The sequence below is a fragment of the Cervus elaphus genome, chromosome 23 (genome assembly GCF_910594005.1).
Source record: "Cervus elaphus chromosome 23, mCerEla1.1, whole genome shotgun sequence".
In the NCBI taxonomy this organism is placed as follows: Eukaryota; Metazoa; Chordata; class Mammalia; order Artiodactyla; family Cervidae; genus Cervus; species Cervus elaphus.
This window is the reverse complement of record NC_057837.1, coordinates 25,552,032-25,570,291: the sequence shown is the minus strand read 5'-3', so window position 1 is coordinate 25,570,291 and position 18,260 is coordinate 25,552,032. Positions and strand designations below refer to the sequence as shown.

General features: G+C 42.7%; 1 protein-coding gene across 7 annotated transcripts in view; it reads left to right on the top strand.

Annotated features, from left to right (window-relative positions):
• PRTFDC1 (phosphoribosyl transferase domain containing 1) overlaps positions 1–18,260 on the top strand; it is a 136,278-nt gene that overhangs the window by 62,578 nt on the left and 55,440 nt on the right. For all 7 annotated transcript variants that reach the window (XR_006336942.1, XM_043883329.1, XM_043883331.1 and 4 more), the window contains exon 4: positions 13,992–14,057. Coding sequence is in view for 6 of the 7 variants with exons in the window: in XM_043883329.1 (XP_043739264.1) it covers positions 13,992–14,057 (66 nt within the window). In the remaining variant the exon portion in view is untranslated. The remainder of the gene's footprint in view (positions 1–13,991; positions 14,058–18,260) is intronic.

Below are 18,260 nucleotides of genomic sequence, written 5' to 3'. Positions count from 1 at the left end.
ATTACAATAAAACCCTCTACCAGCAAAGAGATTTCAACTCACTGAGGGCTCTGATGATGGCTAACATATTTTAGCAATGAAGTATTTTTTATTGCTGTTGTTAAAAGTATCAATTCATTGTTTCAATGTTAGTCACTCAGTCATGTCTGTCTCTGCAACCCCATAGACTGTAGTCTACCAGGCTTCTCCGTCCATGGAATTCTCCAGGCAAGAATTCTGGAGTGGGTAGCCATTCCCTCCTCCAGGGAATCTTCCCAACACAGGAGTTGAACCCAGGTCTTCTGCATTGCAGGCAGATTCTTTACCATCTGAGCCACTAGAGAATTCCTAAAGTATCAACAGTTGTTTTTTTCATTCATTCCTTTTTGGCTGCACAGGGTCTTCATTGCTACACATGGACTTTCTCTCATGTCAGTGAGTGGGGGCTACTGTCTAGTTGCAGTGTGAGGGTTTCTCATTGTGGTGGCTTCTCTTACTGCAAAGCATGAGCTCTTGGGCGTGTGGGCTTCAGTAGTTGCAGCTTGAGGGCTCAATAGTTGGAGCTCACAGGTTTAGTTGCCCCATGACATGTGGGATCCTCCTGGACCAGGGATGAAGCCCGTGTCCCCTGCATTGACATGCAGAGTCTCAACCATTGGACCACCAACAAAGTATTTTTAAATTAAGAAACGTACATTTTTTAGGTATAATGGTATTGCACACTTCATGGACTACATATAGTGCAAACATACCTTTCATATGCACTGGGAAACCAAAAAGTCTGTGTGACTTGCAAGAGGGTAAATCTGGTCTTTGTTATTCTGTCTTGGCAAGAAACAGAAGTCACTTATCCAAAGTATAATGAAATTTTGAAACTACCACAATAATAAAAATCATTGCCTTAAAGTTTTTTAAATTGAAAAGCAAGGTGTATAAGAAAATAGTTTCATGAGCTCCATTGTGTTAAAGACATTGTGACTTCTACTGCAAATGAATTCGGTGTAGGCAGAGGAAGATTACCTAAATGCCAAATAAATACCTGAAATTTCCAAAACTATACGCCATTTTCTGTGTAGCTTTGACCTTTAGCATTACCAGTTGGTAAATATAAAATTGGATCCATTTATGAGTAGGCCCAAAGTGCACTGAATTGGGGTTGAGTGTTTCACCTCTAGCCAGTCAAGAAAGTATTCTTCAGTTTCTGAGGGTCCCCAAATGGGTCCTTACGTGTGTCTGCAGATCAGTCTGTCAGCTACAGTTAGCACAGAGCACCTGCCCCCTCCCTGGCCAGCCCCCACTCCATCTGCCTGAGAAGCCTCTTGCTAGCATCGTTAAGGAAGCCTTCCTTCCCTAATGGGTTTTATTATGAGAGAGCCAGCCCTCTGGGTCTCCGGCTGGACCAGGTTTCCCAAAGAAGCAGGGGTCCTAGGCAATTCTGAACCTACCGTGCTTCAGACCTATCACCCCTGTAAGGAAAGCAGTTCAATCCTCCAACATTGGGGCTCAAATGTAAACCACCGAGCCAGACCTGGAACAGAGAGCACATCACACTCCAGCCTCCTCTTCTCTCCCTGCCACCTCTGCGTCAGTCAAACTTCCTCTGTTCCACCCCTGACAAAACAAAGGCCCTTGTGCTCATCAGGCAAAGACAGCAAACATTTGATGGGGCATAGGGGGAGAAGAGTAGGTATTTCGTGCATTAGCAGTATCTGGATACAAAAACCAGACAGCCCAAATGCCCTGGTCCATAGTTGCTGGAGCTCATTAGCTCATGTGGACATTGTGACCTTCAAGACGCAGAGGTTGTCGGGTCTGAAGCCTCAGTTGAATATCTCATTGACTTGTTCTTGGATCATCTAGAAAAAGCTAAGGGTGAAAGCCACCTTCCCAGAGTGATCTGACATTCTCCTTGGCAGTCTAGAATAAGGTACCCTCCTGGAGTTTCTACACTCCCCATCTTTTGAGAAGGCACGGCCTCTCCTGCGTCAGGCACAGCTGTGGACTTCTTCCTCCTCCCACTCCTCCTCCAGGCTTCCGCTGACAGATTGGTCCAGCAGAGTCTCATTTCCTTTGGTGTCCTGGACCTTCCTTTCCACTGCGATTATAAAAACATTTATTAGAGAATAATTTATTCCTCAGGCCCATTGATAGAGTCCAGATTCCGTTTGTCTTATACGGATAGACAGATGTGCAGTGTTTTGTGCTACTTTTCGATGAGCAATGCTGTTTACACAGAATTTTCCCAAGACCACCCAACTCAGTTCGCATGTCATCTTCAACTACTTCCAAGCCCTGGCTTCCAGAGGAAAAGAAAAAATTTAATAAGTCAGCGCCCCACCCAGTTTTGAAGACATGACTTCATACGGAAGGAATCTGCAAGCCTGCACTGCCAATCAACATGCCTACATCAAATAAACCACCTCTTCTTATTCTGAAGAAGGGAAGGTGGCTCTAGAAGCACTCTGCTCTCTGACCTCCTCACATGGCTCATGGCTCATTTAGGTACCTGGAGCAGTTTGAAGCCAAGACCGTAAATCTAAAAAATAATAATAGTAGATGAAATGCTTATTAGTTGAACCTCCCCAAGTCTTCCACTTTCTGTAGGTTTCACATAAATTGCCTTTCCCCTCAGCTCTGAATTATATCCAAAGATACTGCTAATGATTTTTTACATATAGAAAGTCTGCTGGATTTTTATGGTATTTGCATAAATTGGCTTTTTTTTTTTTTTTGCTCATTCCATGATCTCTGAGAAACAAGTAGGGTGGTTGGTAGTATCTGTGTTTTTCAGATAAGTAAATGAGAAATCAGGTGAGTTTGCCAAGGTGTCCCAGTGAGTAATCCGTAAAGGCAATCGTTCTGATTGATCGTAATCATTTATTTTCTTTTGAACAATCATGTTTAATCTGGAGCCATTTCCTATTTTTAAATTTGGTTGTGTTGAGTTTTATAGATGTGCCATTACATTATAGATGGATATGAAATATGTTACTTTGTTGTTTACCAAGATGTTAAGGATACATCAATGCCTTTTATTTGTAAGCCCTGTCTGAATTTTAGCCAGCGATTTGTACAGGAAATGTGAACCAGGAAGCAATATTCTAGGTTTCTTCTGTAAACACTGATAAATTTTAGTCATATGAATGACTGGGAATGTTACTCACATAAAGTACAGTAGAACTTGACAGAGTGGAAAAAATGACTGGAATAAAGGTTAAGATCCCTGGCACTAGGCCTGGCTCTATCATTAACTCAATTTTTAAAGTCCACATCCTTTCCTTATTTGGATAATAAAAGAGGAAAATCCGATTCAGTTCGTGTTTATCAGGGGCTTACTGTGGGCGAGGTATTTTACATATGACTTTTTTTTTGGCTGCATGGAGTCTTCATTTCAGCACACAGGCTTAGTTGCCCTGCAGCATTTAGGATCTTAGGTCCAGGGTCAGACCCACATCCCCTGCATTGAAAGGTGGATTCTTAACCACTGGCCACAGTGGTTAAGAAGTCCTTACACATTTAATGACATTTAATTTAAACCTCACAACCAACCAAATGGGTAGGTGTTATTGTCCTATTTTATAGACGAGAGGACCAACATCAGGGGGCTAAAGAAGGGGCAAGGTGGGGTCATGTTCCTTTCTGCATACAAAGCCCTACTTGGTATTAAGGAACCTAAAAAGATGAAAGGGGGATAGAGTCTCTCTCAGCGTGCTTTCAAAATAGCAGAAGTGAACAGATGCACAGCCAGTGAGCAGAGAGGCACCAGTTAACGAGAAGGAAGCAAGCACTGCATGAAATGATGCTGAAGGCCAGGGAAGCCCATCAGAAGGACCAATTGATTCTGGCTGTTGGTGGGGGTCTGGGGGTTGGTGAGGGTCAGGTGACGACTTATCATGAGAGTGACTTTAATTTGTATATCTGTATTTTTTTGACAAGCAGAGATGTGGCAGAGACATTCTGGGTGGAGGAAGCATCAGTAGGACACAGTAATGACTCAGTCAGCAGGTTGGTATGGGTGGAGCACAGACCCAGGCCGCTCAGTGTATCCCCTCTGGACCTGCTCCATCCTTGTCGCCCAGGAGCTCATTGGAAATGCAGACTGTCAGTCCCATTGCAGAGGAGATCACAGTCTGCACAGATGATCCACGTGCAGAAGGGGTAAAGGGTCAAGTCACACAGAAAGGTAGCTTCTGATCAGACCCAAGAGAGAAGTATAGGACTTATGGGTTAGATAGAGCAAGACATCTAACTTATGGGTTAGATGGAGCAAGACAGAGGGTCAGTCCCTGCTCTGTCTTCAGCTCCATCACTTTTCAGCTGTGGGACATTTGGCAAAGTTTGCTGTTATTGTTGTTTAGTCACTAAGTCAACTTTGTGACCTCATGGACTGTAACCCACCAGGCTCCTCTGTCCATGGGATTTCCCAGGCAAGAATACTGGAGTGGGTTGCCATTTCCTTCTCCAGGGGATATTCCTGACCCAGGGATCGAACTCACAACTCCTGCATTGGCAGGCAGATTCTTTACCACTGAGCCACCTGGGAAGCTCTCGGCAAAGTTATTTAAGTTTTTTTTTTAAGTTACCTGTTGCCTCAAGATTTTTTTTAATGGACTTTATTTTTTTAGAGCAATTTCAGGTTCACAGCCAAATCTAGGGGAAAGGACAAAGAATTCCCATATACTCACTGCCCTCACACACCCTCAGCCTCCCCCATTATCAACATCTCTGACCAGATTGGTACCGGTGTCACAGCTGATGAACCTACATTGATTCATCATCACCCAAAGTCCATAGTTTACAGTAGGGTTCATTCTTGGTGTTGTACATTCTAATGGGTTTAGATAAATGTATAATAATATGTATCCATCACCATGGTGTCATAGAGTATTCTCAACAACCCTAAAACTCACTTTAAAAATGTGCCCCACCTTTTTATCTCTTCCTCCCCCAAATCCCGGGTAACTACTAATTTTTTTACTGTCTTCATAGTTTTGCCTTTTCCAGAAACTCATATAGTTGGAATCATATAATATGTACCCTTGTCAGTTTGGCTTCTTTTACTTAGTAATGTGCATTTAAGCTTCTTTTCATGGCTTGACGGCTCATTTCATTTTATTGCTGAATAATATTCCATTGTCTGAATGTATCACAGTCTGCTTATACCTTCACCCACTGAAAGGTATCTTGGTTGCTTCCAAGTTTGGCAGTTGGGAATAAAACTGCTTTAAATATCCAAGTACAAGTTTCCCTTAAGTATTGTTTCAGTTTTAATATTTTTTATAGAAGTGATATATGTTGTCTTTCTCTGTCTGACTTACTTCACTTATTATGGTAATCTTTAGTTGAATCCATGTTGCTGCAAATGGCATTTTCACTTTTTTATGGCTGAGTAGTATTCCATTGTGTGTGTGTGTGTGTGTGTGTGTGTGTGTGTGTGTACAGATTGTGTCTTCTTTATTCATTCATCTATCGATGGCCATTTAGGTTGTTTCCATGTCTTGGCCATTGTGAATAGTGCTGCTATTAACATTGGGTTATAGGTCTCTTTTTGGATTATAGTTTTGTCTGAATATATGCCCAGGAGTGGGATTGCTGGATCAGATGGTAATTCTATTTTTTGTTTTCTGAGCAACCTCTATACTGCTTCACAGTGGCTAGGGTGTGAATTTTGGTATGGACCCAAGTGTTCGACTCTGTGGGTAAATACCAAGGAGCATGATTGCTGGATCACGTCTCACAGGATTTTGTTTGGACTCATGTAAGCAGTGACCTTAGTGTTATAGCACCTAGCATTCAGTAAATGGTTCTCAAAGTCAGACTTGCCCCTTATATGTATGGGGTTCAGGGCAAGAGAACAAATGGAGATTCACCTGTCATGTGTCTGAATAGTTAAGGTTTTGAAACTTTATAGATTTGTCAGTGGCCAGCCTCAGGTTTCCAGCCAAATCACCTGAACTGGAGGCCGTAGGAGCGGCGCTCGTCCCGGCCGTGGACAAGCCTGGGCAGGGCCAGTGCCTTCTGGGCAGGGCGGGGCAGCAGCTGGGCCCACAACCTGGGTGGTGACCAAGCCTGCCCGAACCCCGCATGGGACTGGCCAGGTTAAGCTCTCCAGGGGGTTGGGGCAGCTGGATTCTTCATGCCTCTCTTTGCTAACTCAGATGCCCCCAAGACCGTATCCCTGAGCACAGAGGTGGGAGGGAACACGGGTATCCAGGGACTCCAGTCTCTGAGGCACCTGCTTTGGATGATTTAGGGCAGCCAGCTTGGAGACAGACCAGTCCCTCTTTGTCTGGTTTCCCAAGGTGGGCCACTGCCGCCTTCCCTACAACAGCTTAACTTAACCCTGCAAGTGTGGGGGGGTGAGGCGCAAAGCCCAACTCAGCACACATTTCCCTGTTGCATAATTCCCATTAGCTCAAACTGGCCCAGAATTTTCTCCCCAAACTGCCTTTTAAGACCAAAAAGAAAACAAATGTCTTTGTGTTTTGGTATTTGTGACATGCAGGACTTCTCTTGCCTGACTCTAAAGCTGGCCCTGCCCAACGCAATGACAAAATGAGACTCCTTTCTGTAGGCATGGGCAACTGCAAAAATATTTTGAGCTGAGAAATCACACAAGGAAGCAGAACCTTGTGGTCCCAGGGTACAACCGGGTGGGAACAAAGGTAGATTCAGTCTAATGCCAGAAAGCAGTGTGTGTTCTGGAGGTCTCCGCAGCTCAGGGTGTCCCACCAGTCCTCCCCTTCTGCCCTTCGTGTTTACCATCCCAGCCCCTGGCAATCTTAAAATGGGTCTGTAAGAGCTGGTGTAAGATTTCTTTAGTGTCGAACAACAATTTCCATTTGAATTCTTTTATTTAGAATTATAGTTATAAATCTTCCCTGGGTTATCTAGGAGGAAAAAACTGTGTGGCGAAAATGACCTTTCAAGAGATAGTTAGGACTTCGCTGGTGGTCCAGTGGCTAAGAATCCGCCCTGCAATGCAGGGAATGCTGGTTTGATTCCTAGTGGGGAAACTAAGATCCTCCATGCTAAGGAGCAGCCAAGCCCATGCTCTACAGCTGAAGAGTCCTGCTGCCTCAACGGAAGATCCACGTGACACAATGAAGATCTTGGGTGCAGCAACTAAGACCTAATGCAGCCAAATAAATAAATATTTTAAAAAAAAAAGAAATGATGAAGTTTATAAGAAAAAAAGAAAGGAAAAAAAGTTACCACTGGGATATGGTCATCCACATTTGAACACGTAGATTTTACTGAAGTCCTTTGGGGTCACTGACATGTGTCAAGGGCTCAACTTGTTTTTTCCTTCTGATCCCTAATTTTAAAATGTAATTTAAACCAAAGCAACAAACCCATACCAGGTTTCAAAGCAGAAGGATATCCTGCTTCAAGGTTTCAGAGTCCATGTAAAGCAATGTCACTGTTTTTAAACTTAGTTTCCTCCTTTCTGGAGTCTTTTATAACTAAATTGAAGTAAAAGTACGTTTTTCTGCTTTTCCCTCCCTTTTTCCTTTTTCTTGGTGACCCTTCATTATTCCTACCAGCCTATAGCTTCTTCTTCTTATTGTGGTCACTTCTTCTGACCCAAAATTGCTTTATTTCTCATAAAGAAAAAAGCCTTTCTCTGATGGGTAGGGATGACTCTTAGCTAACCAGTACCTCTTTTGGAGAATGGGAATACCAGTCACAATAGAGCAGTAAATCACTGTCATTAAACAGAAAGCTGTTTTGTCCTCGAATAAAGTCTCAACCGTGCTTGCAAAAGCTGCACACCAAATTCAGGAAATGCAAAATGTGCATGTCCCTTCAACTGAGCTAAATTGTACATGCTGACATATACATATTTTTTTCCTGGTTAAGTGCTAGTTTGGCTTTAAAATACATCCTTTACTAATCATGAAATGAATGACTGATCTTAATAATTCCTGACGCATCTTAATAATTCCTGTTTTCTAATTCTTGATGTTCAGAATTCACATGGATTTTTGCATTTATATTTTTTTCAAAGTATTGAGAAGGCTCTTTGGAAACCAATGTAGTAGAATAGTAGTAATAAGAGTAAAGAAACAGTTTCCTTATGGGTGGGAATCACTCAGACATCACAGAGGAAGGTCTGTATTCTTTCAGTCTTACCACGTTCCAGCTTGCTCAAGTCAGCTTCCTTTGTGTCCACTTTCAATCGAACTTTACAGATGTTTTCTCATGTGTTTGTTTATCTGTAGTTTTTATTTTTTCTGTCTCCATTGGGCAATAAGCTCCTTCCAGTTCCTGGACAGCTGGAAGAAGAACTTAGAGCAAGGGAAACCAAGTGCTGCCTGAGAACACCTAGTGTTGTCCTGTGGGTAGTGGAAGAGGTATTAAAAATAGAGCAAACACATGTATGCAGATACTTCAGTGTAGCTCAGCAAACACTGGCTGCCACATTGTGCCGGCCACAGGGGGTGTAATTAGGATGAAAATCAGGCTGTTTGTGCTGAGGTTTTCATGCCACTGGCATTTGCTGCATTCTCAGAAAATTGTAGTTGGACGTGATCTTTTGACATTTAGAGAGTGTTATCAGACACAGATCAAGTCCAGAGGACTCCAGGAAAGCTTCCTAGAAGAGATCATGCCTGAACTGAGTCTTGAGGAAAGAGTACGAATTACTCCTTTGAAGAAAGACAGAGAGATGAGACAGGAGCAGCCACCAGCCAAGACGTAGCTGAAGGAGGAAGCAGTACATCGTGTGCTGGGGACGCCTAGGATCTCATGCAGCACGGTGATGCGTGATGATGTGTCATGAGTAAGTTGTCACTAATCATACTTATCAATATTTGCAGATATTGAGTTCTCCTATAAATTGGTATGAAATCTTAATCAAGGTTCTGTTGTTGACAAGTAGTGTAAATCTATTTTAAATTACCTTAAGCTAAGATGGTGGATCAAAGGGAAGAATTGGAGCAACTTATGATCCCCAAGCAAAAATGCAGCCAGGGTTGGGAAAATTACCAGGAGCCCAGCCATCCAGTCTCCTGTTCTACAGATCGTCAGCTGCCATCTTGTGAAGCAATTTCAGGGTTAACTCTTTGCTGTACTGACTGTAAACGGCTCCTACAAAGAATAGATGGGAGGTGACAAGGACAAAAGTGGGTCCAAGCATGATTTCCAGGTGGCTTCTGTCCACTGAGGAGAAGGATGAAAACAGCAGAGTGCAGTGATGTGGGTAATTATACCCACAAAATGGTCCACTCTAAAGATTCAGACACCACAGCTTGGGAGCTGGGGGATCACCGAGAAACCCTGAAGGAACGTACACTGGAGCTTTTTTTAACCAAGACTGTAGCCCTGAGGCACAGTTGCCACAGAAGGACAGGAGTCCTCCTCAACCACACGCCTCACAGGCGGCCGTCAGCCTCAGAAAGCTTAACCTCAGGGCATGAGGCATTCGCGTATCAGTCATGGGCTCAATGAACTGTTCGAAGAATCATCATAAGGTCCAAGTTGAGAAACTTGGGTAGACATGCAAGTTTCTTAGACTAAAAGTAGATGATGGTCCTGAGGTAAGCCAAGGCTTTAGGAACTGCTTCTTGTTACGCACCAGGTACTAAGTGCTCAGTTCGTATTAATTCATTTACTCCTCCCAATAATCCTAGGAGGTAGGAACTATTAACATTGACATTCTCTTTTTATAGATGAGTACACTAAAGTACTGAAAGGTTAAGTAGCTTTCTCAAGGTTGGACAACTCAGAGAAGGTGGGGCTGGGACTGGAACCCAGGCAGTCTGGTCCCCAAGGCCATGTAGGGACACCAGCTGCCTGTTTACCGGTCACCGTGTTTTCCTTTCTCACAGCTCATCCACATATTGTAAGAATGAGGTTCTAAACAAAAATGATCTCAGAAACAAAGGGATATTTAAATGAGCAGGAACCAAAAAGATGTCAAGTCTGTTTAAAAGGAAGCAAAAATATTGACATAGGAGTTTTCAAACTTTTTGGCTCCCACCATCGTACCTTGAGGGAAGATTCCCCGGAGGAGGGCATGGCAACGCACTCCAGTATTCTTGCCTGGAGAATCCCATGGGCAGAGGAGCCCGGGGGGCTACAGTCCATGGGATCACACAGAGTTGGACATGACTGAAGTGACTTAGCATATCTTACCTTGAACCCAGTCAATACAACAGAGATAAGTGGAGCTTCTCCGGGTGAAGCAAAGGGCAGACATACAAGCCACTGCCCTGTGACCTCCACTTTGACTCTAGGTGGCTTAAAGGACTCAGGGACCCAGTTAAGGGTCATGTCCTACATCCACCACTGGTTGAAAAGGAAACACTGGAACTGATTCATGTCTCCTTGTTATCTGACCTGGTACCACATGTTAGAGTTTTTGAAGAATTTTTCAACACTTTGCAACATTTTCATTAGAAGCTCGCCACTTTGATCATTGAAACTTCTTATAATGAACTGTTTGTGTTTTTTTTTTTAATATTTCCTTACTTATTTGTTATTTTTGGCTGTGCTGCGTCTTTGTTGCTACACATGGGCTTTCTCTAGTTGCGCCGAGCAAGCTCTACTTTGGAGTTGCAGTGTGCAGGCTTCTCACTGCCGTGGCTTCTCTTGTTGCAAAGAGCAGGCTCTAGAGCCCAGACTCAGTAGTTTCAATACATGGACTTATTTGCCCAGCAACATGTGGAATCTCCCCAGACGAGGGATCGAACGTGTGTCCCCTGCATTGATGGCAGAGTCTCAACCACTGATTACAGGGAAGTGCTATAAGGAACTGTTTTGGTTGGGGGTTTGCCTCTCTATTCGATATAGTGTCGTTGACCTTACTGAGCAGAGGAGAATAGCTGAGAGGAAGGATGAGGCTGAAAAGAAGAGGGAAAAAAGCAAAGTTAAGGCATCTGTGGAGGCTGAGAATGTTGAGAAAGTCTGTGCGTGTATGGATTCTGAAGCACGTCTCTCTGACTTTGGAAATGAGTGGCTGAGAGAGTGATTTTTTTGTTTATTTGTTTTCTTCACTCGTCCCCTTCCTGTTCCTCAAAAGGAACTCAGGATATTTATTCTTACTTGGCTATGTGTTTTCCTGAACATTATCTAAACAGTCCAAATTCTCTTTTGTACGAGCAGTCACTGTACATGCTGAGCTCTTTTTTGTACCTGGAGACCAGGTCACCAAAACTAATAATTTCCAATATGTTTCTTTCTGAGGATGCCTGGACTAAATGTCGGAGACTTCCTTTGCTCTTTATTCATTTGTTTTAATTTTTTTAATTGGAGTATAATTGCAATGTTGTGTTAGTTTCTCCTGTACAACAGCGTGAACCAGCTATATGTATACATATATCCCTCCCTCTGGAGCCTCCCTCCCACCCTTCCTTCGCCATTTAAATAAATCCACACAACCATTACCAGCGTTTCTACCAAGGTGTGTATTTCTCCTAGCCATTTCAGCGTATATATTTTACTTCCTTAGTACAACCAGGACCCAGTTCTTCTCCATGGTACTCTCAAAGATGCACTATTAATTTCTACCTTCTAGGAATGTTGTGGGGGATGGGGGTTGTTAACACAAGAATAATACCTCAAGCCAGGCAATTCTAGAACTGAACTGGTTTCCCTCACTTACCTTTTTTGGGCAAGCTACTCTAACTTTTATTGCCTCCAGTTCCTCATTTGTAAATTGGGGATTAAATAATACCTATTCTGAGCTCTACTGAACCTTAGCAAGATAGATAAATTCATTCATATACAAACTTCTAGCATACAGAAAAAAGACAAAGAACCACCCAACTCTTGAGGCTTGTATAACTTGCTTTAAAAATCTACAGAGGTAGCAAAAGAAACTATAGGTCAGTCTTAACTTATGAAGATCAAATGAACAATCCCAAGTAAAATATCTTCAAATCAAAATCAATGATGTTTAAAAAAAAAGGATACATCAATCCTAGGAATAGAAGGATGTTTTTGAACCGCTGTGCAGAGTGATTGCATCAATGACCCTAATTAAATGGCTTCCCTGTGTCTATGTACTTTGTTCTGTTACTTGATGATTGCTTCTCAGATTAATGCTGGGCTTGTTCGTACGACTTGCTTTGCTAATGGGACAGTAAAAACTTGACTCAAGCAAAGGTGTTAAAAAAACAAAAACAAAAACAGCAAAAGATCAGTGGATTCTGGATAGTCTTTGATTTTCTCCTTTGGATATCAGTTCCCATAAGAAGAAAATTATTGGTTTTATCTAACTTATGGGGCACTTTCAAACATTTTAAGCATTGTCTCCACTCCTTTGCAGTTAGGAATAAATGCTTTCAAACTGGAAGTAAGAACATTTTAAGCTCATTTTTTTTTTCTCTTGAGTGGTAAGGTGAAAAACAAAATGCTGCTTCATTGGCAAAACTATTATATTGGTTGATTGACTTTTTTTTTTTTTTCCTTTCTGATGACCAGTGCTGTGACAGTGTATCTTTAGGTTTAGACTCTGAGTTCCAAGTGACAGAATCCAATTCAAACTAACCCAAGAAAATTCCTTTAGGGGAATGAACTCCCTCCCCAAAAGAGGCAGGGCCTTCTTGCCAGAATAAGGGAGAAAAGCACTGAACTGGCCAAAGCAACAGCGGTAACCGAAGATACTTCCTGGTTCAGCACATCGTATGTCTGTTCCCTTTCTTGGTGTCTTCTCACTTAGGTTATCATTCGGATGAAGGGACTGCAGTGTCACCGCAGTCTTGCTTGGTCATGAAACCAATTGCCTATAGGATGTCCCCTTCAGTTCCTCTGATGCATCTTTGCAAGGAAGCCAGAAAATAAATTGCTTGCCTTCTGTTATCTTTTCTGCCCCCATGTTATTCTATTGTGATATTTACTAAGAAACAACCCATATTTTATTGTGTGTGTGTGTGTGTGTGTGTGTGTGTGAGGTTTAATTGAGGCAGAATGATGTCCCGTATATGAATACTGTGAAAAGGAATGCGTATAACCTCTAATAGGACTTAAGTGAAAAGTCTTTTTTTTTAAACTGAAGTATAGTTGATTTACAATGTTGTGTTAGTTTCTGGTGTATAGCAAAGTGATTCAGCTATGTGTATACATGTACGTGTGTGTGTCTTAGTTGTTCAGTTGTGTCTGACTCTTTGTGACCCCATAGACTGTAACCTGCCTGGCTCCTCTGTCCATTGGATTCTCCAGCCAAGAATACTGGAGTGGGTAGCCATTCCCTTCTCCAGGGGATCTTCCCAACCCAGGGATCAAACCCAGGTCTCCTGCATTGCAGGCAGGTTCTTTTACCGTCTGAGCCATGAGGGAAGCCTATACATATATATCTGTATATATATGTATATAATATTGTTTTTCAGAGTCTTTTCCATTATAGGTTATTACAAGGTATTGTGAAAAGTCTTCTAAACGGGATTCTAGTCTCATATTCCTGAATTCCAGAAAGTTCCTGAGGCTTCATCATCCTTGTCTCAAGATCTAAGTGTAATAGTTCCTGATCTGTGGCCTTTTAGACTTGCCCATAGTACAGATAAGGGATTGGACCTACGTTGGTAATGAGGAGAGGGGTCTGTAACCTCTCTGGGAACCACAGTCTGATTGTTCCCCACTGCAGGGCTGTAACTGGGGCTGTTGGCACAGCTGACAAACGCTAGGCCCCCTCCCCAGCTCCCCCCGCCATAGTCCCAACCACCCCAGGGAAGTCCAGGAGCATGACTGTCTTCTCCGATTCCATCTGCCTCAAAATAGGCTCGGGCACCTTCCATGGTTTTATTTTGTTCCAAAATTAGATTTGCTTGTCCTCTCCCCACTCCCTCCATCCCCTCTCCACACAGGCTCGGCTGTCAGCCATTAGGACGCTTTGTCTCAAGCACGGTAGCAGGAGACTGGCTCTTGGTAACCATAGGCAACCATGAATCAGGACCAGCTATTTGTGCTATATTTGCAAGGCACAATCCAGCTCCTGGCTGGGTAGATGGGGAAACGTGCTTTACAGCTTTTCTTGTATAGTAAAATGTTATCTCCCCCTTTCTGTTTAGAATGACCAGTCCATGGACGAGATGCAGATCATTGGAGGCGAAGATCTTTCGACTCTGGCTGGAAAGGTTTGTTTATGTGACTCTGCCCTGTGCCCACTGAGGCCTGGGTGTTGCGGGGAAATCAGTAACCTTCATTTCAGGTCAGCGCTGCAGTCCATTTAAGATACTCTCCTGGGCTTGCTAATTCATGCAAATGAATGTGTGGATCCTTTTAATGATTCCTCCTTTTATAAAACACTCCTTTTATAATGCTTCCAAGGCCTGACTTGGACCAAATCTTTCGTCTCCAAGCTTCCTTCCAATCTTATTTCAGACAACCTCACACTACAAAACCCCCTTAGCACTCCTTCTTCTCTTTCCCATTTTTTTTTTTTCCTACTCACACTTTCAGGTACCTCCTGAAAGGGAATTCTTTTCCTTTATTTGTCTGGTTTTCACCCTTCATCTCCTCCTGGGCACCAAAGCACTTTAGTAAGGCATTTAAACATGTTTGTTGAAGTGTTTAAAATTTCGGCAGGGAATTTTAAAAAAGGATATCTGAAGACTTTTTCATTTTTTAACACTTTGCCTCCCCCCACTGCTGTCCCCCATTGAAAAAAATGTATCCCATGAGATTATGAGGCAGGCACCTCTGATGTTAACTTGGAGTTCCAAATCTGCCAAAGCTTAATAATTACGTGAAAAACTCTTTGGATTCTGACATAAATCCATGCATTGGGAAGGAAGAGTGTTTCATCAAGCAGATGGTCTTTGTGCAAGTGTGACCTGAAATGCAAGTTTTGCCATGAGTGAAAGCAACACAGAATTTGTTTTTGTTCAGCTCTGCTAACATTATTTGTATTCATTATCCCTGAGCAACTTAAGCTTTCTAAGTGAAACGAAGCAGTCTGTTACACAAGCTTAATCTCGTATCTGCAGTTGTTACTGGTTTGCAGTGCCCACCTGGGGAAGGGATAACAGCCATTTTAATAAGAATGTGTATAATAACGCTAGGAACATTGAAGAGCCACAAGGACTAACTGCAAAACAGCGTCCTTCCTCTCCTCAGAAGATAGCTTAGCATCTGAGTGTTAAATTGCTACCTAGTAGTAAACTGCGTCCTACAGAAACTGGAATTCACTTGGTGTTAATGTATGTATCACAAGGCCGCCATTTGATGTTACTACATCACTGCATAATACAACATCCTGGAAAGATTAAAAAAAAATCAAAGCTATTTCCAGAAATTCATAACTTTTAAAGGAACGCCAAAAAAAAAAATTGCACAGAAAAAGTGCAGTGTTTCTCTTCTGCCTTCTAAAACATCTTGTATTTCTTTTTTAAGTCGTTTTTCCTCTTATGTGAGCACTGGATAGTCCCTTCCTTTAGGAGGTAGAGAGAGGATAATGGTTATAATGTTTTCAAAAAAGAGAGACTGAGAAGAGATTGAAGAAAGGGGAGTTTCTTCCTGGGGGTGGAATGAGCAGAAGGAGTGATAAGGCTGTGCCTCAGTTTCCCCTTCTGCAAGTGCTGCAAAGACCACCCCCCTCATGAGAAAATAGACATCGTGGAAGTTCAGGTAGGAGAAACAGCAAACCAGCCGACAGTAAGTGTGAGCAGAGGTTGGCTTCAGTTTTTTGCTAGCACGACGAATGATTCGTCCAGGTTACCAGGTGCTGTTAGGTGACGTCTTTCCAGTCACTGTGTGTGCAGAGATATATGCATTCAAATTCATGGCAAGTAGAACTCCCTGGGCTTCTTGGGTAAATATTTCTAAGATGTATCAACATCGATTAGCCAGGTTCTCAGCTGTCATGACAGCTTAAGATTCTGCAGTTCAGGGTTCCTAGGCTCACATCAGAAGTCAATGTTTAATGAGCCAGTGTAGACCACACTCTGTTCTCTCACATACATCTGGAATCTGTCCATGTCTCTCCATCTCCCTGGTAACATTCCAGGTCTAGACCTTGCTACTCAAAGTGTGTTCTAGGGCAGGTGTCAGATAAACTTTCCAGGTCAGGGCAGATAGTAAATATTTTTTTCAGTTTTGTGGCCCATACAGTCTTCTGTTGCAGCTATTTCACATTACCGTCATAGCACAAAAGCGGCTATTTGCAATAGATGATGTGCAAACAAATGGACATGGCTGTGTTTCAATAAAATTTTGATTACAAAAAACAAGCAGCAGGCCAGATTTGGCCAATCAGCCATAGTTTGCTGACCTTTGGTCTAGGAACCAGCAAGGTCAGCAACTCCTGGAGACTTATTGAAAATGCAGTACCTCAGATCCCACCCCAGATCTGCTGAATTAAGTGTTCATGTTAACGAGGTGCCCTGATGATTCTATGCACATTAAAGTTTGAGAAGACTGGTCTCTAAGGCGAGACAACCTCTATCCCTTTTCTGGGCAGCTGTGAGCCACGCCTAACTAGTCTCCCTGAACTTCTGCCTTCACTTAACTGTTGTTAAGACGCTCAGTTGTGTCCGACTCTCTGCGACCCCATGGACCGCAGCACACCAGGCTTCTTTGTCCTTCACCATTTCCCGGAGCTTGCTCAAGCTCATGTTCACTGAGTCAGTGATGCCATCCAACCATCTCATTCTCTGTCATACTCTTCTTCTGCTTTCAATCTTTCTGAGCATCAGGGAAACTTTTCCAATGACTCAGTTCTTCACATCAGGTGGCCAAAGTATTGGAGTTTCAGCTTCAGCATCAGTCCTTGCAATGAATATTCAGGGCTGATTTCCCTTAGGATGGACTGGTTTGATTTCCTTTCAGTCCATGGCACTCTCAAGAGTCTTCTCCAACACCACAGTTCAAAAGCATCAACTTAACTGTTGCCACCCCTCAAACCAGTCTCCAAGAAGCAAAGGGATTTTCTTAAAATACAAATTGGATCCCATCACTTGCCTACTGAAAACCTTTCAGCAGCCTGTCAATTAGGGTTGTCAGACTTAGCATAAAAAAAAAACAAAAGCAAGATGCCAGGTTAAATTTGAATTTCAAATAAGCAATGAATAAATTTTCAGTATAAGTATGTCCCATGCAGTATTTGGAACACACTTGAACTAAACTGTTCTTCTTTATCTGAAATTCAAATGTATCTGGATGTTCTATATTGTGCCTGGCAACCCAGTGCTCTGAGATTATAATCCAAACTCCTTATCACAGCCTAGAAGACCCCGATGATCTGGTCCTGTCTCCTTCCCGACATCATGGCACACCGTTCACCGCCTCCTCTCAGGCCATCACCACACCAGCTAAGCTCCTTCCTGCCAAGACGGTGGACAAGCTGTGACCTCTGCCTGAAAGTCACTTTCCTCCCATCCTTCAGATTTCGGCCTAAAGACTTTTGTGTCAGAGAGAGGCCTTCCCTGAGTCTCTAAAATGAGCACAAACTCCTCCCCTCTAAGCCCCTGTCCCCCTATTCTCCATTCGCCTCTATATCAGTACCCTCTTTCCACTGAAGCCCTTTCTATAATTTCTGGTGTTTATGTGGGGCTTATTTTTCATTTGCCTATTTCCCCACCAGGATATGGAAGGAGTGGAGGAGTGAAAAAAAAAATTCACTTAACTTTCTTTCCCCTTAAAAGAATAATGGCCTTCATATGGCTTGCCCTCCCTACCCCTTCTTTAGCTTTTCAGAAATAGGCTATCCATTAGGAGTTTGAGAGAACTATAAAAACAAGTTTCAGGAATTTCCCTGGTGGCCCAATGGTTAATTCTTTGTGCTTCTGCTGCAGGGGGTGCGGGTTTGATCATTGGTTGGGGAATTAGGATCCCACATGCTGTGCAGTGCAGCCAGAAAAAAAAATTTCAGAGGCCCTCTAGCATCTTCCTATCATGTAGAATTTATACCAGCTGGGAAAAAACTTGAAAGGCACGTAACAATGGACAGGTCCTTTTTTAAATGGTGGTAGAAGAAAGTCTGAAACTGCAATAAATATCTGCCTGGGATGGAAGATGTATTGGATGAATATCTGCATTGGAAGGGTTGGTACAGGTCTATCATCTAACTTCTCCCTTCTCATAGAGTAATCACACAATTTCTCAATTAAAAAATTCACACTGAAGTTACATTTATCATTATATTACTACTCTGCCGTGAACTTGTTCATGCGTTCTCTTTTAATGCTCGGCATCCAGGGAAGAACATTTAGGGGGTAAGGGGCCTTCCCACACGAGTCTTTTCCTTGAGCTTAAAGAAATCCGAAGAAGGAATGATTTCTTAGGATTGTAATTGTCTTAGAAGAAGGTGAGGTTTTACTTGGGACCAGAAGGTCAGGGAA